At 44.5% G+C, this 26,021-nt stretch overlaps 2 protein-coding genes across 3 annotated transcripts in view; one reads left to right on the plus strand and one right to left on the minus strand.

Moving 5' to 3' along the window:
• Positions 1-26,021, minus strand: part of LOC143908826 (uncharacterized) — a 72,462-nt gene that overhangs the window by 32,212 nt on the left and 14,229 nt on the right. Inside the window, exons 2-4 of one of the 2 annotated variants that reach the window (XR_013260261.1) lie at positions 23,433-23,694; positions 23,276-23,377; positions 20,750-23,183 (exon numbers count right to left, since the gene is read on the minus strand). The gene's annotated coding sequence lies outside the window, so the exon portion shown is untranslated. Of the gene's footprint in view, positions 1-20,749; positions 23,184-23,275; positions 23,378-23,432; positions 23,695-26,021 lie in introns of those variants that run through there. The other variant, XR_013260262.1, reaches the window with a different exon arrangement.
• LOC143908819 (uncharacterized) lies at positions 6,257-10,375 on the plus strand. Its single transcript, XM_077426625.1, has one exon. The coding sequence runs from the start codon at positions 6,257-6,259 to the stop codon at positions 10,373-10,375; it is 4,119 nt and encodes a 1,372-aa protein (XP_077282751.1).

Below are 26,021 nucleotides of genomic sequence, written 5' to 3' on the forward strand. Positions count from 1 at the left end.
TACATAAGAATTTATTCGAATAAATTTTTATCTGCAAGTCAGAAATATAATTTTATTCAAATAATTTTTTATCCGTGATTTACGAATAAAATATTGTCCGAATAAAAAATTATTCGCCAGACATGAATACTTTTTTATTCGAACAATATTTTATTTGGATAAAAAATTATTCAAATAAAATTGTATTTCTGATTTGCAGATAAAAATTTATTCGAATAAATCCTTATTTACAAGTAACGAATAAACTTTTATCGCATAAAATTTTATTCTCACTCTTATCTAAATAAAGTTTTATCTAAATAATGCCCAACACTGCCGCAGGGGGATGATATTAAAGCAGTGAATAAAGTATTCTCTACTTCAGAAGAAAATTTACTTGTTTTGGTAAAGCAGTGACTTTCTCGCAAAATAAAGTATTCTCTGCTTTAACAAAAAGACTTCAATTTATCAACAATTTACTGCTTTAAATGTTGTGTTTTGCTAAAACAGCAACTTTCTCGCGAAATAAAGTATTCTCTGCTTTAACAAAAAGACTTCAATTTATCAACAATTTACTGCTTTAAATGTTATGTTTTGTTAAAGCAGCAACTTTCTCGCGAAATAAAGTATTCTCTGCTTTAACAAAAAGACTTCAATTTATCAACAATTTACTGCTTTAAATGTTGTGTTTTGGTAAAGCAGCAACTTCCTCGCAAAATAAATTATTCTCTGCTTTAACAAAAAGACTTTAATTTATCAACAATTTACTGCTTTAAATGTTGTGTTTTGTTAAATCAGCAACTTTCTCGCGAAATAAAGTATTCTCTGTTTTAACAAAAAGACTTCAATTTATCAACAATTTACTGCTTTAAATGTTGTGTTTTGGTAAAACTGCAACTTTCTCGCGAAATAAATTATTCTCTGCTTTAACAAAAAGACTTTAATTTATCAACAATTTACTGCTTTAAATGTTGTGTTTTGGTAAAGCAGAAACTTTCACGCGAAACGAAATAATCTCTACTTAAAAAAAAAGACGTAATATTGGTTGTTTATGCCTCTCAATACTTAAAATAACTGTTATATTTTCCAAACTTTTTTTGTTAATAACATTTTAACAAACCGAGGGCTAAAACCTTTCGAAAGTCACTCAGGAAAGTGACCTTGACAACATATGTCAAAGTCAAGGTCATCGGAGGATGGTTCCCTAGCTATACTACATAATTACCAAAAATAAAGTAAAAATAGGTAAAAAATAGGTAATAGATAGGGTGCATATTTTTCGGGTTCCCCCGATTGATTATCACTGTCGGAGTCACAACAAAGGTTTTTACCAAGAAAAAGCCGCAAGAAAATATTAAAATTCGGAAAGGGCCCTATTGTAAAAAGAATTACCTTAGTTTTTTTCTACGTGCCCTACGAGCGGAGATATTACGACGCAAAGTCTGAAATGTTAAATTTTACAATTAAGATACGTCGTCATCGTCGCCGTACGGTTGCTTTTGCATCGATGGATGGCGTTTTTGAGATACCTCGAGTGTTTGAAAAGAGACAGCATATACGTACATACGTGTGCGTCGTGTGCGCTCAGTGCAGACAGTGCGTTTAGCGCGTTCAGTGCGCTCTCAGGCTGCGTTCCGATGATATTCTCTGTCAGTACTGAAAATCTATAGTGTACGTAACGTAAACTATAGATTTTTAGTACTTGCAGTGAATATCGGAACGCAGCCTCAGTCAGCTACTTATGGGGACGGCGCCTGCCACTCTTAGCCGCTAGGGGCGCTAGCGAAATTGGAGACGCACCGAGCTGTCACCGAGTACCGAGCATATCGTTAACAAGAAAAGCTGTGTACATAAACGTGAATATTTCGGAATTTTTTAACATGTCGGAAATGTGTGTGGCATATGGATGTAAAAATAAGGGAGGGCATCGGTTCCCGAGGGACAAGATAATAAAAAAACGGTGGATTACTGCTATAAAACGCGAGGATTTTTGTCCAAATACAAATTCGCGACTAAACATATGTTTTGTAACGGCCTGCCTTTTGGCTGTTGTTATCGAACGCGGACTAGCTCGCCGGACCAGGAGTTCGATGGAAGGCCCAGAGACAGAAGGCAGTTTTGATACGAAACGTGGTTTATTACAGTGGTTCAATTACAGAGTACGGAAACGCATTCGGTTTATGCGGCGGACGCGGGCGGATTATATGCTATAAGACAGCCGCGATAAGTACAACGCATTCGGTGTATGCGGCGGACGCGAGCGGATTATATTCTATAAGACGGTCGCGACAATTACAAATTTCGGGAGCGCATCTGGTTTATGCGGCGGACGCGGGCGGATTATATGCTATGAGACGGCCGCGAGAATTACAACGCATTCGGTGTATGCGGCGGACGCGGGCGGGTTATCTATATCTATAAAGGAAGATGTCCTGACTGACTGACTGACTGACTGACTGACTGACTGACTGATTGACTGACTGACTGACTGACTCATCAACGCCCAGGCCAAACCCCTGAACCTAGAGACTTGAAATTTGGAGGGTGTATTCCTCTCATGACGTAAGCATCCACTAAGAAAGGATTTTTAGAAATTCCACCCCTAAGGGGGTGAAAAGAGGTAAAATGTGTTTTTTTCACGATTGTTTTGACTGACTGACTGACTGACTCATCAACGCCCAGCCCAAACCCCTGAACCGAATTTTTACCAAAAGTATATGAAATAGGGGTAGAATTTTCCGGGGAGTGCCACTATGTGTATAGTTTTCTGTTATCGATTTTCTGGAAACCGATTTTTTTAATTTTTCCTATTTTTCGAAAAATAATTGATCAAATCTCAACAAATTATAGATCAAACAGGGATAGAATTTTCCGAGGAGTACTATGAAATGTATAATTTTTCTACTATGAAATGTATAATTTTTCGTTACCGATCTTTTGGAAGCCGGTATCAAAATTTTTTCAATTATTTTCCGAGGAGTACTGTGAAATGTATAATTTTTCGTTACCGATTTTTTGGAAGCCGGTATCGAAATTTTTTCAAATAATTTTTACCAAAAGTATGACTGTCCTGACTGACTGAAGAAATAAGGGGGTGAAAAGGGGTAAAATGTGTTTTCACGACTGTCCTGACTGACTGACTCATCAACGTCCAGAAAAAACTTTATTTTTTATGAAAATATTTTTTGATTTTAGAAAATGATCAATATGTCCAACATTAATTCCAGGAGAAAATATTTCAAAAAATTTAATATTTACACCAGAGTTCTGAGGAAAAAAAATTTAATATCAAAAGTTAAATAAATTAAATTTTATTTTATAAAAATATATCATTTCTTTAAAATCTTTTTAATTGAATATCTCGAATTTAATTAAGCAATGTATTCACTTATATAAATGGAAATAATTGATAACTCATTCTTCTGTTTTATATGTGGCATGCTTCAAATATATTTATCATCTTGCGAGGTTTGCCTCGAACACTACAAATTTAAAAAACTTAACGTAATCATTGCTGAAGAAAGTTCGAGAGAGAGAGAGAGAGAGAGAGAGAGAGAGAGAGAGAGAAAGAGAGGGAGATAGTGTCTTTGTAAGGAGAAGAAGAAGACGAAAGGAAGGGAGAGAACAGAGTAAGTGGTAATATGTTTTGAAAGACAGGAAATTTATAAAAAAAACGTAATTAATGTTAGAGAGAGAAAAAGAGAGAGAGAGAGAGTGTGTGTGTGTGTTTGTGTGTATGTATGAACGTTTATTATAGCCTTTATATAGTTTTCTTTATTCTTTAAAGATATTGAGAGTCGAATTGGAAGGAAGGAAGAAGAAATAAATTATTCGAAAGTGAGATTGAAAGATAATTTTTTAAAGTAAAACTATTAGAGGAACTGTATTTTTTCAAGAAGAGAAAGACGAAGAGAAAAATTTTTTAAACAGGTAAAGTTATATACGTGGTAAATTTAAAAGATGAAAACTTAAATAATTTGGGACATTTTTATTAATGTTAACCATTAAAAAAGCATACATTTAATAAAGAGTAAAATATATTTATTTGAGATAGATTTGCATAATTAATAAAATTAATGAAAGAAAGAAAGAGAGAGAAAAATAAACAGAGAGAGAGAGAGAGAGAGTTATTACTTTTTTTTTAAATTACTTTTTTAAAAATCTATATCTATAAAGCAAAGATATTTAACGGCAGGAAAAGGGCCAATAAATCTAAACCGATAAAATAAATATAACATATATTTTAAAATTTACTTTAAAGAAATCATAAATTATTATCTGTATTATTTTAAGCAATGAAACTGGATATAGATATAGATAGATTAATTTGTGAATTTCTATTCCTTTAATTATTATGTTTCAACATACTATATTTAATTCAGTAACTTACTATCATAACAACATAATATTGAAAATCATGAAATTATTACGTTTTAATAAGAAGGTTATTTTGTTGATACCTAGCCATTGTTGGTTGGTGCACCTAGAGGGTATTTCGTTTGTGAATTTTTATTTATGTAAATATTATGATTCAACATACTATATTTAATTATTAGAATTGTTGTCATAGCTTAACATAATATTTACATTCCTGAAATTATTATGTTTTAATAATCGTTATCTGTTTAATTTAGACAGACAGAAAAAGAAAGAGAGAAAGACAGAGAGAGAGAGAGAGAGAGAGAGAGAGAGAGAGAGAGAGAGGGAGAAAGAGAAAGAGAAAGAGAGAGAAGGAGAAAACTGTAAAGTATCTTTTACGTTAATTTCGTGTTTGCAGTTAATCAGGTAATTAGTTAGTTTCTAATAAAGAAGGAAAGGCAATAGTATCGATTTAGATTTATTGACCCTTTTCCTGCCGTTAAATATCTTTTCTTTATAGATATAGATTTAAGGAAAAATAATTTAATTTTTGAGAGCGCTTTTGTCACTTTTAATTATTTAATTTTTGAGAGCGCTTTGTCACTTTTAATTAAATCGGGATGGCAATCGATTTTTTAAATGTTAATGGGGAGATGGTACCTTACACTATTGTCCCCATTATAGGGGATGGAGCTTGCCTTTTCCGGGCCCTCTCCTATCTCATGTATAACACACAGTTAATGGCGAGGGATGTGCGTGAGATAATCGTGAGTCATGTGGTGGATAATTGGGAGGAATTTTCAATTATGTCCCACGACAGCTTGGGGAACAATTACAATAGTTCTAGCGAGTATCTCGATGAAATGTCGAAACCCTTTACTTATGGTGGTTTATGCGAGTTGGTGGCGGCTGGGCAACTTTTCGGGTTTGTTTTTGAGGTTTACCGTAATGGTAAGCTCTATGAGAGTTTCGGTGAGGAAGGTAACCCTGTTAGGAGAATACGTTTCACACAAGATATTTCTAAGGGACATTTTGATGCGTACGAACAACGTAAACCTGATGAAGAGAACAACAAACCGTCCTTCTCTCAGCCTGACTCAAACTCACACCTCTCAAAGCATATACTTATTCCTATTCCTAATGAGGCTCATGTAAAACGACGAAAGAGATACACTAATGTCAAAAGGAGGAAGCAACTTATAAATGCGTCCAAAAAATATGCACAGAATAACCCTGAGGTGCACAGAACAGCAGTGACTAGGTACCAACAAAAAAATCCAGAAATGCACAGAACAGCGGTGACTAGGTATCAACAAAAAAATCCAGAAATGCACAGAACAGCAGTGACTAGGTATCAACAAAAAAATCCAGAAATGCACAGAACAGCAGTGACTAGGTACCAACAAAAAAATCCAGAAATGCACAGAACAGCAGTGACTAGGTACCAACAAAAAAATCCAGAAATGCACAGAACAGCAGTGACTAGGTATCAACAAAAAAATCCAGAAATGCACAGAACAGCAGTGACTAGGTACCAACAAAAAAATCCAGAAATGCACAGAACAGCAGTGACTAGGTACCAACAAAAAAATCCAGAAATGCACAGAACAGCAGTGACTAGGTATCAACAAAAAAATCCAGAAATGCACAGAACAGCAGTGACTAGGTATCAACAAAAAAATCCAGAAATGCACAGAACAGCAGTGACTAGGTACCAACAAAAAAATCCAGAAATGCACAGAATAGCAGTGACTAGGTACCAACAAAAAAATCCAGAAATGCACAGAACAGCAGTGACTAGGTACCAAAAAATAATCCTGAGGTGCACAGAGAGGCAGAGTCTCGATATGAACAAAGTAATCCTGGAAGAAGAGTAGAAAGGCGAATACTTCCGTGGACGGTTAAAGCTCATTCAGGTATGGCATATGATCCAGACGTGGCTTATGAGACAGAGAGCACTATAGCTTTGGGAACCATGAGTCACAAGTGCAAATATTGCAATGCTCTTAAATGGCAGGAAGAATCCCCTGGCATGTGTTGCAGCGCTGGAAAGGTGCAACTTGCACCCTTAGAACCTCTGCCCGAGCCTCTATATAGTTTGGTAATGGGCAGACATCCAGAGCACGTTCACTTTATGAACAATATTAGAAAGTACAATGGTTGCTTTAGTATGACATCATTCGGCGGTAAGCAGGTTCTACAAGATGGCTTTATACCGACCTTTAAAGTTCAGGGGCAGGTATATCACTTGGTAGGAAGTCTGCTGCCATTACCTGAACAGGAAGCTCAATTTCTTCAAATTTATTTTGTGGGAGAGGATGACAGGGAAGTGCGTTTAAGATGTAGCAATTTTTCAGATGTCAAACAGGGATTAGTCAAAGAACTACAGAGAATGCTACATGACGTCAACACCTATATAAAGGACCTGAAAACCACTTTGGATAAGGTATCTCCAAATTGCAAAAAGTTTGAAGTTGTTATCCATGCAGACAGAAAACCAGATGACGCTCATAGAGGTTGCTTTAACGCACCAATAGCAAATGAGGTAGCTCTGGTGATTGTGGGTCAGGAATTCAACAAGCGAGACATCGTGCTGCAGAGCCACGATAACAAACTGCGGCGCATCAGCGAGGTCCACCGGTCGTACGACGCCTTGCAGTACCCGCTCATGTTTTGCCGTGGCGAGGATGGATACTCGATTGCCATTCCTCAGCGAGACCATCAGACCAAGTTGCAACATAAGAATTTAGTTTCCGCAGCGAGCTTTTACTCATATCGAATTATGATTAGAGAAGGGGAAGTTAACCACTTAGTGTACTTCCGTTCTCTTTTTAGTCAGTTTCTGGTTGACATGTACGCCAAAATAGAGACAGAAAGGTTGAACTATATTAGGAACAACCAGGCGCAGCTTAGGGCAGAAAGCTACATTCACCTGAGGGATGCCGTGGGAAGGCAGGATGCTGACGTTTCTCAGCTGGGTAAAATGGTGGTGCTTCCGTCATCTTTCACTGGAGGACCTCGCTACATGCATGAGCGGACACAAGACGCAATGACATACGTTCGCTACCACGGCCGTCCTGATTTGTTTATCACTTTTACCTGTAATCCAAAGTGGAAGGATATAACAGATGCATTATTGCCTGGGCAAAAAACTCACGATCGACACGACATTATAGCAAGGGTATTTCATCTTAAGGTGAAGAAAATGATGGCTCTATTGAATAAAGGTAGTCTGTTTGGAAAAGTGTGTTGCTATATGTACTCTGTGGAGTGGCAAAAGCGAGGTCTGCCTCACATACACATATTGCTGTGGCTAGAGCAGCGCATCTTCTCTGATATGATCGACAAAGTCATCTGTGCGGAAATACCTAATCCTTTAAAAGACTCTCTTCTACACAATATCGTTAAAGCCAACATGATTCATGGTCCATGCGGGGGCTTAAACCACAATTCGCCTTGCATGAAAGATGGTAGCTGCAGTAAGAGGTATCCGCGAATATTTCAAAATGACACTCAGACAGGAGGCGATGGATACCCACAGTATCGGAGGAGGTCTTCAGCTAATGGTGGATACACCGTAGAAATCAATGGAATAGAACTGGACAATCGTTGGGTGGTGCCGTACAACCCTGTATTGTTACGTATTTTTAATGCTCATATTAATGTGGAATTATGCAATTCTGTAAAGTCTATTAAATACATTTGCAAGTACGTGAACAAGGGAAGTGACCAGGCGGTTTTTGCCCTGGAGAGTGAGAAGGATGAGGTGAAGATGTACGAGAGTGGGCGGTACATCAGTAGCTCAGAGGCGGTTTGGAGAATCTTGGCGTTCCCAATACATGAGAGGTACCCCTCTGTCTTCCATCTCAATGTTCACCTTGAAAATGGTCAGCGTGTGTACTTCAACTCTACAAACTTAATTGAGAGGATGAATAACCCACCTCAGACAACACTATTGGCTTTTTTTGAACTTTGCAAAACTGACGAATTTGCAAAAACTCTCCTGTACTATGAGGTTCCTTCATACTATGTGTGGAAAAATAATAAGTTCGAGAGAAGAAAGAGGGGGAAAGATGTGGATGGTTGGTCAGGAATAAAGAAGGACCACGTACTGGGAAGAGTGTATACCATCCATCCAAACAACACTGAGTGTTATTATCTGCGTTTGTTGCTACATGAGATTCGAGGTCCAACGTCTTTTTTAGATCTGAGGACTGTGAATGGTGTCCTCTGTTCCACATTCCAGTCTACATGCAAGGCATTAGGTTTATTGGAAGATGACAAGCAATGGGACAATACCTTGGAGGAAGCTGCATTATGTGATTCACCTTTAAAGCTGAGGGAGCTTTTCACAGTGATGTTGGCATTTTGCCAACTTTGTGAACCTCTGAGTCTTTGGGAAAAGTACAAAGACAGCTTCTCAGAGGATATTATGCGACAGGTAGAGAGAGAGTTGAAAGGTAGTGCGCAGAACATGATAGATGAGGTGTACAACAGATGCCTGGTAATGATTGAGGACGCAGTGATGTCTTTGGGAGGACAGGAGTTGGAACAGTATGGCCTGCCTCAGCCAAAAAGGTTTGGAGAGGTATTGGGGAACAGAGACTATTTGAGGGAGACAAACTACGATGTAAATGCCTTGGAAGAAGTGGTATTGAATAACGAGGGTTTATTAACAGATGAGCAACTCGCTGTCTATCGGCAGGTTCTTAGTAGCGTAGAGTCAGGAGATGGTCAGGTATTTTTCTTAGATGCTCCAGGTGGTACTGGGAAAACCTTCCTCATCAACTTACTTCTGGCGAGGGTAAGGAGAGAACGTGGAATTGCCTTGGCTGTTGCATCGTCAGGTATCGCTGCTACTTTGTTGGAGGGAGGGAGGACCGCTCACGCTGCTTTTAAGCTTCCTCTGAATTTAATTCAAACAGAAATATCTCTGTGCAATATTTCAAAACAAAGTAACATGGCTAAAGTACTACGGGATTGTAAGCTCATTGTTTGGGATGAAAGTACCATGGCACATAAGGGGGGTTTTGAGGCATTGAGCACAACCCTCAAAGATATTAGGGGTAACGATGGAGTAATGGGGGGAGTGACCGTGCTGCTTGCTGGAGATTTCAGACAGACTTTGCCAGTAGTGCCAAGAGGAACTCGAGCAGACGAAGTTAAGGCGTGTGTAAAGAAATCACATTTGTGGTCCCTTATCAGGAAAATCTCTATCAGGAAAAACATGAGGGTACACTTGAAAGGTGATGTTTTTGCAGGGCAATTTTCAAAACTACTATTAAAAATTGGAGATGGAGAGTATCCTGAGATGGAAGGAAAAGTGATTATTCCTGCAAATCTAGGTTTAGTAGTAAAAAGCCTAGAGAGTCTTATTAATAAGATATACCCTGATATTGCGGATATCAAAGAAAAATCTATGGATTGGCTGTGCGAGCGTGCCATTCTGACCCCTAGGAATGATAAAGCTGGTGTCATTAATAACATTCTTCTTAAATCATTCGAGGAAGGAGAAATGAATTACAGATCTGTGGACTCGGTGGTAGATACGGATGACGCGGTCAACTACCCAGTAGAGTTTCTTAACACAATGAACCCTCCTGGCTTACCAGCCCATAAGCTTTTTCTTAAAGTGGGGGCACCAGTGATGTTGTTGAGAAATTTGAATCCGCCAAAACTTTGCAATGGCACAAGGCTTCAAGTGAAGGCTCTACATAGAAATGTTATCGAGGCCACAATATTCACCGGATGTGCACGGGGAGAGACGGTATTTATACCACGCATACCACTAATATCGTCAGAGTATCTTTTTGAGTTTAAGAGGTTGCAGTTTCCTATCAAAGTTTGTTTTGCGATGACTATCAACAAGTCCCAGGGACAGTCGTTAAAAGTAGCAGGAATTGATTTAAGTGAAGACTGTTTCTCACATGGGCAGTTCTATGTGGCATGTTCGAGAGTGAGCTCACCAAACAGTCTTGTGATACTAGCGCCTGAGGGGAGAACCACTAATGTGGTATACAAAGAAGTTCTAAAATAGAAAAAAAAGGTTGTAGATATTTTTGGAGCATTTTTAAAAAAAAATTATGATAAAAAATATAATGTTCGCATGAGAGAGAAAAACATGTATGTGAAAGACATCATGCCTGTTTGAGAAAACAAATAAGGAGAAAAACATGTGTGAAAGAGGTTTATATAATTTTGCTAATTTTTATGGAAAAAATGACCTAATTTTAAAAAAGGTGAGAGAGTAAAAGACACCATGTCTGTAAGAAACACCATATCTGTAAGAGACACCATGTCTGTAAGAGATACCATGTCTGTGAGAGACATGTATTTAAAGTAATTAAATACGGGAAGAAAGCACGGATTTCTTTACAGTGGAATAGGCCTACTGGGGAAACCACTAAAAAAAAAACGCATTTATAATAGTACCTCAAGGGTGATGCGGAAATCTATTGGCGTTAAATGTAAATATACGCTATCATCTATTTGCGTGTCTCATTAAATATGTCTTTCAGGGCGTGTCCTCCGGGGCGAAGCCCGGGTAACCAGCTAGTATTCTATAAGACGGTCGCGATAATTACAAATTTCGGGAGCGCATCTGGTTTATGCGGCGGACGCGGGCGGATTATATGCTATGAGACGGCCGCGAGAATTACAACGCATTCGGTGTATGCGGCGGACGCGGGCGGATTATATTCTATAAGACGGTCGCGATAATTACAAATTTCGGGAGCGCATTCGGTTTATGCGGCGGACGCGAATCAGGTGGTCCGTACCGGCGCGATGCGGTACGCGTGCGAACGGGCCTTGAGGCCGGCCAATGGCTGATCGGCCCGCGGCGCGAGAATCGCGGCGCGGGCGCGTGTGTTATCCGGCGCGGTTTCTTTTCTCGCGATATGGTCCGGTGTTAATTATGCGCCGCGGAGGTAAGGGAAACGAACGGCCAGGGGCTAGGCTGGTCGATCGGTTGACGAGGAGGTCCGACTGTTCCGGCGGCAAGAACTCTTGTCGAGAGGCCGAGTACGCTCGACCCCTGGTTACCGTGGCAGACGGGGTGTCCCGGGTAGGAAGGCGGTCAGCGCTCGAGAACTCTCGAGCGAGGCACAGAACGCTGTACCCCGTTTCGTGAGCTGGCCTAGGAAGCGGAAAGGTACTCGTCTCCGAGGGTAGCGGAGCACAGGTAGCTAAGCTCGGATTGCGAGTCTCGATCTGTCGCGGCGCCGGTATTTTATACTCGCCCGGGTGGTACGCTAGGGAGGGGAGGCCGATTCCCGCGTGAGCCGCGCCGCCGGCGGAGCGGAGCGGGATCGGCGCGGCGGCAAGCGCGCTCGCGCTCGGCGGCGCTCGGCTCCCCTCGGTGTCTGTCGGAGACCCGGGACGATGTCGGTGCGGCGGAGCGCCGCGCACACGATCGCGGCTCCTTCGTTCAAAAAATAAGGTGGGCGCACCGCGCCCTTTCCTCGCCCGACGGAGATCGTCAGGCGGCATCCGGCAGCTCCTCGCCGGGAACGATGCATGTGTGGGGGTGCATCGTTACAGTTTCATTATATGTCTATTAATTTTCTTGTAAACTTATCACTTTCAAAGCCGGTGGTAATATAATCTATAGGTAATATAGATCTATAGGTAATATAATCCTCAGGTCTAAAGTGGTTTGGGTAATTGTTTACAATAACTAACACAGCTCGGATTACTTTGACCTTGACATATGTTGTCAAGGTCACCCTCCTGAGTGATCTTTTCAGGTCTTCACCTTCAACTTTAATTATAAACAAACGGAATGAGCGACTATTTTCCTTCTGAGAATTTTTTTACTATCCAAAATACACAAAAATTTGAAAATTTTAAAAGAATCGAAAATCTCTGTAAAGTTAGATAACCAGACTAGAGATAGCACCGCAATTTTAGAATTTTGATATAATTGTTGGAGCTCTGGCTCTTCCCCAAAGAGTTCTAAAGTTCCTGATAGGTAAGAAAAATAGTTCTGGCAATTTAACCCAAAAAACAGCGGTTTGGAGTTTTGGGATGCCAACTTCACGATTCATGATTCGAAAATCGGCGATAACTTTTTAATTTCATTTTGGATCGATTTTGCACCTTAATACTTTTCGATAGAACTCTTGTGGTGCTACCCAGAACTCCAAAGAAAACATTAATTTTCCCCCAAAAATTTTTTTGAAATTAAAAATTTTTTATCAAACTTACAGAATCGACGAGAACTCTTAAGGTGCTACACAGAACTCTCAACAGAACTCCCAGAACTTTAAAAAAAAATTTTTATTATACAAAAAATTGCGAGAACTTTTTATATATTGGTCGTAGCGCTTCGAGCATTAATCGTTATTGGTAGAACTCGTAAGATGCTATCCAGAACTCTGATAAAATCGCCCGGTTTACAAAAAAATTTTCTATCCTTCGGAACTTAGGAATTTTTTGACCCGACATGTGAAAAGTTGCGAGGACTTTTTATATATCGGTTGTAGTGCTTCGAGCATTAATACTGGTAAAACTCTTAAAGTCCTACCCTTTACTTCAAAGAAAACTTTAAATTTCCCAAAAAATTTTTCAAAATTAAAAATTTCTCGATCCAGCTAACAGAATCGACGAGAACTCTTTCAATTATGCTTTTAGCGATATGATTCATAAAGATAATCTTCAGAACTCGTGAGATGCTATCAGCTAGTGCTCTTGAGAACTACCAAGAGAACTGCCGGAACTTAAAAAAATTTTTCTCCTTTCGGGTGTTAGAAATTTTTCGATTCGTGGTACGAAAAATCGACCCCACAGCTTATCTCTTCTGCGGTATTTTACGACTCCAAACTCTCTTTGTGTGTGTGCGTGCGTGCGTGCGTGCGTGCGTGCGTGCGTGCGTGCGTGCGTGCGTGCGTGCGTGCGTGCGTGCGTGCGTGCGTGCGTGCGTGCGTGCGTGCGTGCGTGCGTGCGTGCGTGCGTGCGTGCGTGCGTGCGTGCGTGCGTGCGTGCGTGCGTGCGTGCGTGCGTGCGTGCGTGCGTGCGTGCGTGCGTGCGTGCGTGCGTGCGTGCGTGCGTGCGTGCGTGCGTGTGTGTGTGTGTGTTGCAGCAGAGATCAGGACCCCACGGTTCGTCACTTCTGTAGTATTTTATGACTCCAAACCTTCTCCTTCTCCCTCTCCCTCTCCTCTCTCTCTCTCTCTCTCTCTCTCTCTCTCTCTCTCTCTCTCTCTCTCTCTCTGTGTGATAGCATGTGTGTGTGAGATGAAGGATGATTGAGATTATACTAAAATGATTAAAATTGGATAACTAATGCTGCATATAAAACTCATAAATCTTTTATAAAGAAATTGTTAACTTATATTTACTGAATTAATATTTTTGCTTAGTTATATTCTTTATAGGGTATATATTATTAAATGTGGCGCTATCTCTTCATCGTCTGATGCCATTCTTCGTTTAATCACCATATCTATTATTATAAGTCCGGACGTCTGTATGTATGTATGTATGTCTGTCTGACCGCGAACTACTCATTCGTTAGTGGACCGAATTTTTACCAAGGGTACATGAAATAGGGGTAGAATTTCCCGGAGAGTGCCATAAAGTGTATAGTTTTTCGTTACCGATCTTTTTGGGAATCGGTATCTTTTTGGAAATTGGTTGCGAAATTTTCCAGAGAGAGAGAGAAAGAGAGAGAGAGGGGGAGAGAGAGAGAGAGAGAGAGAGAGAGAGAGAGAGAGAGAGAGATTATTTGCGTGTCTTAATACACATGTTTTCCGGGGCGAAGCCCGGCGGGGCATGCTAGTCATCATATAAATACCAGCGAGTCGTGTCATAAATGTTTGCTGTGTAATGTCTGTTATTTTCATTACTGGCATATTGGTGGTAGGATACTGTACCAGTTATGATATATTGCTAAATGCTGCTTATTAATATCTAAAATTTTAGGTAACAGAGCCGAAAACAAACATTTAACAGAGCCGAATATCGTATTTGGTTTCTCTATGCCAATTGAAGCAGCATATTTGTTTGTCTGTGAAGACGCTGCAATCTACAAGTAAATGTGATTGCAAATTATATTTTTCAAGCACATTTTGTTGGCATTTCTTGCACATCGAATCTTTATCGTGGTTGGTGTTAATTATAGTGTTTCGTAATTCGGAAAGACCGTTCTGTAAAAATATATTAATATTAATACTATTTTAAACTTTTCGCAAATTTTCGTGATTGCAATAATGGCATTTTTTGCTTATATTTAGACTGGGAAAATTTGCGAATAAGTATTCTGCTAAATGCGCGGCATTACAGTTTGTATTTAGATACATTACATTTGTTCGGTACAGTTTCGGTAAAACTTTTTTGAAACATTTCTAAGCTTAGATATACGCTTCAATTCTTTAGGTGCTCTGTAATATCCAACTCTCTTCTAATAATGCTTTTTGCAAAATTACAAAAATTGTTATGGTAATTATGCATATTAAGACCCCACTTGCCAATGACCTTGATCTTGACATATGTTGTCAAAGTCATGACCCTGAGTAACCTTGACCTTGAAAAAAGTGGCGGTCACGATCCGTTCAAAAGTTGCGAAGCATTAAAGTTTTCGCTTTGCAAAATTAGTTGTATATCGCCACAAATATTCACACAGATGATAACTTATCTTGTTTAATATTATCTCTACTTAAACGAGCTCGTAAAACAAGCCACGAACCCATGTGACAACTCGTTTCGCAAGGAAAGTATATGCGTGGAGGCAGTCGTAGGTTCCGCCCGCCTGCAGTGTCACATGGGTTCGTGGCGTGCTTTACGAGCTCGTTTATTGTATATCACCACAAATATTCACACAGATGATCGACTAACTTATCTTGTTTAATATCACCTCTACTTAAACGAGCTCGTAAAGCACGCGACGAACCCATGTGACAACTCGTTTCGCGTGGAGGCAGTAGGTTCCGCCCCCGGGGGCTCCACTATCATTAAACTAGACACATAGTGTGCCTTCAAAGTATACATGCGTTGGCTTTCCACTTCTTTAAAATTTCCATTTACTGCTTTAAAAGACTTTCCTTTGTTCGTATATGTAGTATTTCCACATATATATTAGTCATTTACAAGATAGTTAGTCTGTAACGGCCTGCCTTTTGGCTGTTTATATCGAACGCGGACTAGCTCGCCGGACCAGGAGTTCGATGGTAGGCCCAGAGACAGAAGGCAGTTTTGATACGGAACGTGGTTTATTACAGTGGTTCAATTACAGAGTACGGAAACGCATTCGGTTTATGCGGCGGACGCGGGCGGATTATATGCTATAAGACGGCCGCGATAATTACAATGCATTCGGTGTATGCGGCGGACGCGGGCGGATTATATTCTATAAGACGGTCGCGATAATTACAAATTTCGGGAGCGCATTCGGTTTATGCGGCGGACGCGGGCGGATTATATGTTATGAGACGGCCGCGATAATTACAAATGTCGGGAGCGCATTTGGTTTATGCGGCGGACGCGAATCAGGTGGTCCGCACCGGCGCGATGCGGTATGCGTGCGAACGGGCCTTGAGGCCGGCCAATGGCTGGTCGGCCCGCGGCGCGAGAATCGCGGCGCGGGCGCGTGTATGTTATCCGGCGCGGTTTCTTTCTCGCGATACGATCCGGTGTTAATTATGCGGCGCGGAGGTAAGGGAAACGAACGGCCAGGGGCTAGGCTGGTCGATCGGTTGACGAGGAGGTCCGACAGTTCCGGCGGCAAGAACTCTTGTCGAGAGGCCGAGCACGCTCGACCCCTGGTTACCGTGGCAGACGGGGTGTCCCGGGTAGGAAGGCGGTCAGCGCTCGAGAACTCTCGAGCGAGGCACAGAACGCTGTACCCCGTTTCGTGAGCTGACCTAGGAAGCGGAAAGGTACTCGTCTCCGAGGGTAGCGGAGCACAGGTAGCTAGACTCGGATTGGAGTGTCTATCTGTCGCGGCGCCGGTATTTTATACTCGCCCGGGTGGTACGCTAGGGAGGGGAGGCCGATTCCCGCGTGAGCCGCGCCGCCGGCGGAGCGGAGCGGAATCGGCGTGGCGGTAAGCGTGCTCGCGCTCGGCGGCGCTCGGCTCCCCTCGGTTTCTGTCGGAGACCCGGGAAGATGTCGGTGCGGCGGAGTGCCGCGCACACGATCGCAGTTACTTCGTTTAAAAATAAAGTGGGCGCACCGCGCCCTTTCCTCGCCTGACGGAGATCGTCGGGCGGCATCCGGCAGTTCTTCGCCGGGAATGATGCATGTGTGGGGGTGCATCGTTACATCACCCCCCCTTAGTATGCCTGAAATTTGAGGCATGCGTTGATGGCCGGTCGGGGTAGTCGGCTGACCTTGGCTGGACCTACCCCGTGGTGCTCTGGGATTTCTCCTTAATCCATCGGACGGACCCATCTCCATTGAATCGGATGTGCCAGCGCCTGTTCCCGAGTCGGGCTTTGTATTCGCGGGAGACGTGGCGTGCGAAATGTGGCACGTCCACGGTAATCCCGGGCGCGACGATGATCGGTATCGGCGGCGGTGGCAGCGGGCCCATCACTCGGGCCGGGTTGAGGGCTGGTCGTGGCCTTAGCGGTGCCGTATTTCGCGGTTGCAGTCGCCGGTGTAGCGGTGGCGGCGGCGTGGTCAGCCACGCTTGCTTCGCTCTGTTGGCTGCGTCGGACCTCTGCACGATGGTGCCGATGCGAGGCCACGTCCGTGGAGGTGCGGGTCTCTCCGGCGTTGGTGGCGGCGTGGGCTCGGGATCGCCGCGGTATAGCGTGGCCCACCCGTGCCCGATCCCGGGGTTGGCGGGATCGTACGGCTCGGGGTCCTCTCTTAGGATTTCCTCGATCTCTCGCAATATATTTCGCTCCGTAGCTTGCTCCGTCGCTGTGTCTTCCGTCATGGTGACAGTCGATCTGACGGATCGGTGGCCGCGTTGTTCGCTCGCTTCCTATCGTCGCCAGGTTTCCTGGCTTATCCGGGGGGGAAGGTCATACCATCTTTATTTTGTTCGGCGTGACAATAATATTCCACAGTGATCTTACCCGTTGACAATAATATTCACGGTCCCTGACAATAATATTCTTGTCGGCGCTAACAGTTTCAGCGCGCGTCGTCGGCGTGGATTCATAATGTACGGTCGCGGCGGCGGTTTCGTCGGCGGGCTCCCCTTCCAGGTCGGGATCGTGTACGACGGGTGTCGTATCGGTGGGCGCACGTTTGAGATCCTGTACATGCACGTGACGGTACCATTTTCCCTGGCGGCTACGGAGGTCGACTATTACTGGCGAGATGATGCGACGAACTTCGAGTGGACCGATAAATTTTGGAGCGAGCTTCGCGTTGAATGCGGCTTCTTTGTTAGACAGGGGTCGGTCGCGCTTCCACACCCACTCCCCGATTCGCGGTCGCCAGTCCCGGCGGCGGAGATTGTAATGTTTCTCCTGGCGTTGGAAGGCGCGGGCTAATTGAACGCGCACGAGCTCGTACGCCTCGTTCAAACGACGGTGCACCGGTGTGGCCGGACCGGCCGCGGACGGTAGGCCATTTTCCCCGGGGCGGCGTAACTCGCGGCCGTGATTTAAAAACGCGGGTGTGCAACCGGTCGCGTCGTGCGTTGCGGTGTTATATGCGAACTGGAGTTCTGGCAGGTGCTCGTCCCACGTTTTATGTTTCTTGGCGTACTGCGCTATCATTGTTTTAATGACGCGATTAGTTCTTTCTACGGGGTTGCAGTGGGGTGCGTATGCCGGCGTGAAACGTTGTCGGATACCGCACTCGTTTAGTATTTGCGCGAGTTGTTTTGACTTTAGTTGCGTACCATTGTCCGACAGAATCTCCTCCGGACAGCCGTGTCGGAGGATGATGGTTTCGGTAATATGCTTTACGATCGCGGGCGCGGTGGCGCGTCGTAGCGGGCGGAGCTCGACCCATTTCGTAAAACGGTCTTGCATATTGAGCAACCATATGTGCCCGGCGGCGGATCGTGGCAACGGACCGACGAGGTCGATGGTGACCTGTTGCCATGGTCGTTCGAGGGCGGTCGGGTGCAGCTGGCCGGCTAGTTTTTCCTGCGCCACCTTATGTGCAAGACAGGTCGCGCATTCGCGGACGTACCGTGCGATATCGCGGAACATGCCGGGCCAGTAAAATCGTTGCGCGATCCGCGCGATTGTTTTGGCGATCCCCAAGTGGCCGGCGGTCGGGGCGTCGTGGTAACGCGCGAGAATCTCGGGGCGTTGATCCTTCGGCACGCACTCTTTCCACTGTTCGTCTGCCGGTGTATCTTTAAAATCGAGACTGTGGAGCACGTGCTTCCACAGTCGGCCCTGGTCTATTCGGAAATCGGGCGCCTCGTGTGGCGCGGTTTCGGCTGCATGCCACATGCGCGTATACCATGGGCACTTCGGGGCGGTGACGCTGAGGAGCTCGGATTGCCTCGACAGCGCGTCCGCCACCTTGTTCAGTGTCCCTTTACGGTATTTAACGTCGAAGTCGTACTGCTGCAATTCAAAGGACCAACGTCCCAATCGGCCGGACGGCGACTCTAGTTTCTGTAGCCACTTTAACGATTGGTGATCCGTGATCACCGTGAACCGGTACCCCTCGAGGTAATCGCGCATCCGTCTAATTCCCCATACAACTGCCAGACACTCCAGTTCGGTAGCGCTATAGTTTCGCTCGGCGTGATTCAATGTGCGGCTAGCGTACGCGATGACACGCTCGCCCTCCGGAAAGTACTGCGTGAGTACGGCTCCCAGACCCGTGGTGCTGGCGTCCGTCTGGAGGTGAAATTGCCGCGTAAAGTCCGGACAGGCAAGGACCGGCGCGGTGGTCAGCGTGCGTTTGAGTGTGTCGAACGCGTTTTGCTCGGCCTCCCCCCGGGCCCATCGGGCCTGCTTGCGTGTCAGCGCGGTGAGCGGCGCGGCGAGGGTGGCGAAGTCTTTGATGAACCGGCGGTACCAGCTCGCGAGCCCTAAAAATTGTCGGATGTGTCGTACGTTCTGGGGCACGGGCCAGTTCGCGACGGCACTAACCTTGTCTGGGTCGGTGCGGATGCCGTCGCGGTCGACGATGTGGCCGAGATACTTTATACGGTCGGTACAGAAACGGCATTTTTCCGGGTTAATCCTTAGCTTCGCGGCTCGGAGTCGGCGGAAAACTTCGCGCATAACGCGTAGGTGCTCCTCGAACGTTTCAGTGGCGATCACGATGTCGTCCAAGTATACGAACACGTGCGGCCATAATTCGGGACCGAGGATCGAGTCGAGCAAGCGCTGAAAAGTCGCCGGGGCCGAATGCAAGCCGAATGGCATAACCCGGAATTGCATCAGCCCTTTGCCGGGGACCGTAAACGCGGTTACGGGTCGGCTCTCCGGCGCGAGGGGCACCTGCCAGTACCCGTTTTTTAGATCGAGGGTTGACAGGTACCGAGCCCCCCGTAATCTATCTAGCGTCGCGGTGATTTGCGGTAGTGGATACGCGTCTTTTTCGGTAAGCTCGTTAACCCAGCGGAAATCAATGCAAAAACGCGGTTTGCCGTCCTTTTTTCGTACGATCACGATCGGCGAGCTCCAGGCGCTGTGCGACGGCTCGATGATGCCGTCCTGCAGCATTTTTTCGACTTCTGCGTCTATGATCGCCTGCATCGCAGGGTTCCGCGGTCGATACCTCTGCTTAACCGGGCGGTCGGTTTTTACGCGGATTATATGTTCCCCGCGGTCCGTGGGGCCCTGCACCCCTTCGAACTGCGCGAGTTCGTCTGCCAGAAAACGGCGGAGGCGGTTCTCCTCGGTCGCCGCGTCCTCCTTGTAAATGCCCCCGACGGTGGCTGCTATCGTGTCGGCGCTGGGCGGCGGCGGGGGCGGGATGGCAAAATCCATTTTGCCCCACAGGTCTACGCCTATCAACATGTCGCAGTCTAGCTTGGGCATGATTTGGAACCGATGCCAAAACATGCGTCCTTGTACGGTCACGGGGAACGTAACTAAACCCGGGATGTCCGCGCGCGTCCCATCGGCGAGATATACCCGCCCGGTAATTGTCGTGATTGTGAAGTTTGCCGCCAACGTTTCCGCGGTGCTCGCGTTCACGAAGGAGACTTCGGACCCGGTGTCTAAGAGAGCGTCGAACGTTTGGTCCGCTACGCGGACGCTCAGGTGCGGACGCGGTTTGTACGTTATGCGGAGGACAGGGGAGCGGCCGCCTCTTCCCCGGCCCGCGCGGCATTTCCCGACGGCGGGTGACAATCACGCGTAAACACGCCGTCCCGCCCACATTGTGAGCAAAACCGTTTGGGTGGACGGCGGCAATCAAAACGAGTGTGCCCGCGCTGTTTACAGCGCCAGCAACACTCGTGTCGGTCGTATGCGGTAGCGGCGAGCGCGGGTTGCGGGGCGGCAGGCTGTCGCGCGCGAGTCCGCTCTTTTATGCGCTCGAACTCCTCCGCCTGGCGCAGGATCTCGTGCGTCCGGGTGACGGAATCGCGTCGGAGGTCGAGCTGGTACCGCGGATGCATATTATCGTAGAGTGCGTCGAGCCGGTCTTCCTCTGTGAACCCGGTCGCTCGGCGCATCATGGTGAGCATTTCGGTGGCAAATTTGCGGTACGGTTCGTCCGGTCGCTGCATTCGCGTCTGTATTTCGCGAATGAGTTGAGCGCGGTATCGTCGCGGGAGGTAATACTCGCGGAAATCGGCGTGGAAGTCCTCCCAGCCCTGCCATGTGTGCCGGTTATTTCGGTACCAAAGAAGCGCGTCGCCCTTAAGTAACTCCGGGAGCCCCGCCAGTATTTGCGCGCCGGAAATCTGGTACGCGTCTTTAAGTTCTTCTAGCCGCTCGAGAAACGCGACGGGATCTTTGCCATCAAAATGGCACCCCCATTTTCTTATTTGATCCACGACTTGACCGGGGAATCCGGCCGGGCGATCGCTTACCGCCGGAAAAAAAACTTCGTACGGGGTTGCCGGAGCCGACGGCGGGCCGGTCGTTGTCGGCGCGAGGAGCGATCCCGGCGGCTGTATGACGATCGGAGGCACCGTTTTCGTCTCGTTGCCCCCCGCGGCGTCGGTTCGCGTCATCTCGGGATGATCGGTCGCATGAGCACTCAGGCGTTGCCGTAGCTCGTCCATCGTGCCGCCGGCGTCGAGTTCGCGTCGCGTGAGTTCTTCGATTAGCTCGTTTTTCGGTAGTTTATATATCCACGCTTTGGCCATTGCGTATCCTGGTCTTCTGTCTCTCGGAACGATCAAAACGGTCCCTGTTCGGGCGCCATGTAACGGCCTGCCTTTTGGCTGTTTATATCGAACGCGGACTAGCTCGCCGGACCAGGAGTTCGATGGTAGGCCCAGAGACAGAAGGCAGTTTTGATACGGAACGTGGTTTATTACAGTGGTTCAATTACAGAGTACGGAAACGCATTCGGTTTATGCGGCGGACGCGGGCGGATTATATGCTATAAGACGGCCGCGATAATTACAATGCATTCGGTGTATGCGGCGGACGCGGGCGGATTATATTCTATAAGACGGTCGCGATAATTACAAATTTCGGGAGCGCATTCGGTTTATGCGGCGGACGCGGGCGGATTATATGTTATGAGACGGCCGCGATAATTACAAATGTCGGGAGCGCATTTGGTTTATGCGGCGGACGCGAATCAGGTGGTCCGCACCGGCGCGATGCGGTATGCGTGCGAACGGGCCTTGAGGCCGGCCAATGGCTGGTCGGCCCGCGGCGCGAGAATCGCGGCGCGGGCGCGTGTATGTTATCCGGCGCGGTTTCTTTCTCGCGATACGATCCGGTGTTAATTATGCGGCGCGGAGGTAAGGGAAACGAACGGCCAGGGGCTAGGCTGGTCGATCGGTTGACGAGGAGGTCCGACTGTTCCGGCGGCAAGAACTCTTGTCGAGAGGCCGAGCACGCTCGACCCCTGGTTACCGTGGCAGACGGGGTGTCCCGGGTAGGAAGGCGGTCAGCGCTCGAGAACTCTCGAGCGAGGCACAGAACGCTGTACCCCGTTTCGTGAGCTGACCTAGGAAGCGGAAAGGTACTCGTCTCCGAGGGTAGCGGAGCACAGGTAGCTAGACTCGGATTGGAGTGTCTATCTGTCGCGGCGCCGGTATTTTATACTCGCCCGGGTGGTACGCTAGGGAGGGGAGGCCGATTCCCGCGTGAGCCGCGCCGCCGGCGGAGCGGAGCGGAATCGGCGTGGCGGTAAGCGTGCTCGCGCTCGGCGGCGCTCGGCTCCCCTCGGTTTCTGTCGGAGACCCGGGAAGATGTCGGTGCGGCGGAGTGCCGCGCACACGATCGCAGTTACTTCGTTTAAAAATAAAGTGGGCGCACCGCGCCCTTTCCTCGCCTGACGGAGATCGTCGGGCGGCATCCGGCAGTTCTTCGCCGGGAATGATGCATGTGTGGGGGTGCATCGTTACAAGTCGATCATCTGTGTGAATATTTGTGGCGATATACAACTAATTTTGCAAAGCGAAAACTTTAATGCTTCGTAACTTTTGAACGGATTGTGACCGCCACTTTTTTCAAAGTCAAGGTTACTCAGGGTCACTACCTTGACAACATATGTCAAGGTAAAGGTCATTGGCGAGTGGGGTCTTAATATGCATAATTTCCGAATCAAATGCACATGTCTCGCGAACCACGATAAAATTTTTATTACAACACGATGCTTTAAGCAGCCATTTTTGAATAATGGTATGGTGACTCGTTTCAGTGTTTTCATATCATCCCAATTTGGGCAGTCGTCAAGGTAAGTCATTTTTTGTTTTTTATTTAATACTTGCGTTTTTTTTTAAATTACGTCTAATTCAACATTCGATTTTTTACTAACAGTCAACCCACGCCAATTTTCTGCAACATTCCATTGGTTTTCTTCAGTCTCTGCTGTAGTATAGTATCTTTGCAAACTACACATTCATTTGCAAGCGCTAACAAAGTCTTACCTTGTAGAGAATCAATATGCTTAATAATGAATTTATCGATTCTCATCGGCAATTCGCCTTTAAATGTCCGGTGCTTTAAATCCGCGAATGATGCTTCGACAACTGAAGATGTAACTATTATTTTATTGCAATAAAAGTGGTCACGCATGATACGTACCTGTCCACATAGGTAGATAAGAAATTAATTTTTTCAATGTTATCGCAACTTGAGGATTGTAAAATGCATTTACAACAGTACCAGATGTACATATTCTGCTGCAATAGTTTTTGCCGACTCCAAAATAGATTTTGCCCATTCCGTCTATTCATACTCCACTTACATCATCAAAAGATGCTTCCTTTGCGCTCTCTTTCTCATTGATGGAATTTTCGATCGATGTTCCTTTGGATGACATCATTCACTGATTGCAAGTAATGTTCTGAAAGAAGAAGATCGGAATTTTTGTGGCAGCTTATATCTTCACTCAAAGCAATGACCATTACAGATGTTAAGGGGATCCTGAAGCGACGGCAATGACCGATAATTATACATATAGATGTATGATTTTCTTCGAATTGGCTTTACAGATTTGAAATCACTTTAACACGTTTAAAGTACATACAGAAATGATGGGTGGAGTGGTAAATTGAAGACTAAAAACTTAAAAGAATTGAAAAAATTATATTTGATACTACTTGGGGTGTACCTAAACCTTTTGTACCTAGAGCTGTCACTTCATGCAAACTTTCGTTTAATATACGAATTATATAGCTTACGTGTACAAATCGAAAGTACCCCACTAAGTAATCGGACTAGATCAAAGAATAATGCTGAATCATTGAAACTAAGCCTATAAATAAGAAAGATTTTCATTGATCGCAAATTTTATGCATGTACACAGAGTTCGGCCGTCATTCCATGATCCCCTTAAGGAAATCTTAGGCCCGGTTTCACCAACGTGGTTTAATCTAATCGGTCGATTAAACTCACTCTTCGTCTCTTTCTAGGGGAACAGTTGGAAAGAGATGAAGAGTGAGTTTAATCGACCGATTAGATTAAATCACGTTGGTGAAACCGGGCCTTATAGTAGTAAAGGCCGAACTTCCTCGATGTCGATAATGTCGAACATTTTTAATTCCGTTCTAATTCGTTTTCTATTATTTTCTATATTACCGGCTTATATCTGCCCTTGTCTAACGAAATACATTTGTCCTTGTCCGATTGCTGCGCCATCTCTCGCTACACGCAATACTGCTCATTCTGTCAACCTGCATGTGTTTTTGCATCAATAAAGCTGCGTTAGTAAAAATCTTTTTTTCTAAGCTTTGAATCTTAGTTCTATTTACACAAAATTGTTCCTAAATGTTGTCTCTACTTCCCTTGTGTATCATTTTGTACATATAAACTGCAGTTTTTTTGTTTAAGCAAATATTGTCGTCAGGTGACAGTCTATGTGTCCAAATTTTTAATTTTTTTTTGTTTCTGATATGAAATCGTGTATCGGGAAATAGATTTTTGTGCGTACTTTAATTCTAGACCAGAAAATTGCAATTCTGTAAAACCAATTTAAAGAATTTTTCGAATCTGCAAATGTTGGTAACTACTGCCACTATAGGATGCCCTTAATTCTAAGAATAATTTTAATTAATCAGAAATTTTGACAGCTCAATTTTATCATATATATATATATATATATATATATATATATATATATATATGCATAAATACGTGTATACATAATAAATAATTTACAATTTTTGTGAATAGAAAATAAATGATGGAAAAAGTGGAAATAAACACAGAAGAAATAAAAAGGAAAAGGAAAGAAACAAAGACGAGAAAAATTGCGCAGAAAATGATGGAAAAAATTTTCAAATAAAAGAGAGTATTTTTCTAAACGATTGCTTCTGCGTTTTGTGCCAAAATGATAAATAAGTACATAGACAATGTTTAAGATCCATAACGTAAAAAAAATAATGGTTTATTAATAGTTGAGACCCGGAACTGCTCCGGAACTTTTACACAAAGTATCCGCGCGTACTTGCATATAAAATAAAATTTTCTAATTTATTCTTGCAACATTCATTACGTCAGAAAAGTAATAGTTTATTAACAGTCGAGATCCGGAAGTGCTCCGTTTAATCTGAAATATCCACGCGTACTTGTATAATATATGTAGATAATAAAAATTCTTAATTAATGTTCCAGCTATTCGAAGTTTGAAACGTTTCTAGAGCGATTTTTTAATAAATAATATTTGTTCCATTTCTCAGAAGTTCTCTTCTATGCCAAAAGGAATCTGGAATAAATTATATTCAGCGTAGCAAGAATGTCTAATGTGATCTGGAGGCAGGCTTTTTGATTACAAGGATGTCTCCGGCAGTGTGTATCGGTCTTTTATGTATTTTATGTATGGCACTCATATCAGAAGTTTCTCTGTGCATGGAGAAATGATAGAAATCATTTCTAAAAAATTGCTCCAAGAACGTTCTGAACTTCAACTAGCTTAATAAAAATAATGTTTTATTACATTTTTATTATTTATGGTTTTAATTGACGATCAATGACTTAATTTTAAACACATAAGTTCAGTATTGCACGATACATGTATACATATACTATTGCACTATTTTATCGCGAATTCTGTTGCAATAAATTGTATAAAGCGGTTTTAAAACACAATTTTGTCAAAATGTGCGGTGACAGCCGCTCACAAATTTGTAAGCGCAACAAGAGAATCAATCAGCACGAAAAAGTGGCAATAAT

Source organism: Temnothorax americanus, unplaced genomic scaffold (assembly GCF_048541705.1).
Source record: "Temnothorax americanus isolate GAGA-0224 unplaced genomic scaffold, ASM4854170v1 Scaffold117, whole genome shotgun sequence".
Lineage (NCBI taxonomy): Eukaryota > Metazoa > Arthropoda > Insecta > Hymenoptera > Formicidae > Temnothorax > Temnothorax americanus.

Bases quoted from the DNA above. Each gene is read 5' to 3' on its own strand.
- LOC143908819 (XM_077426625.1), top strand. From the start codon at position 6,257: ATGGCATATGATCCAGACGTGGCTTATGAGACAGAGAGCACTATAGCT.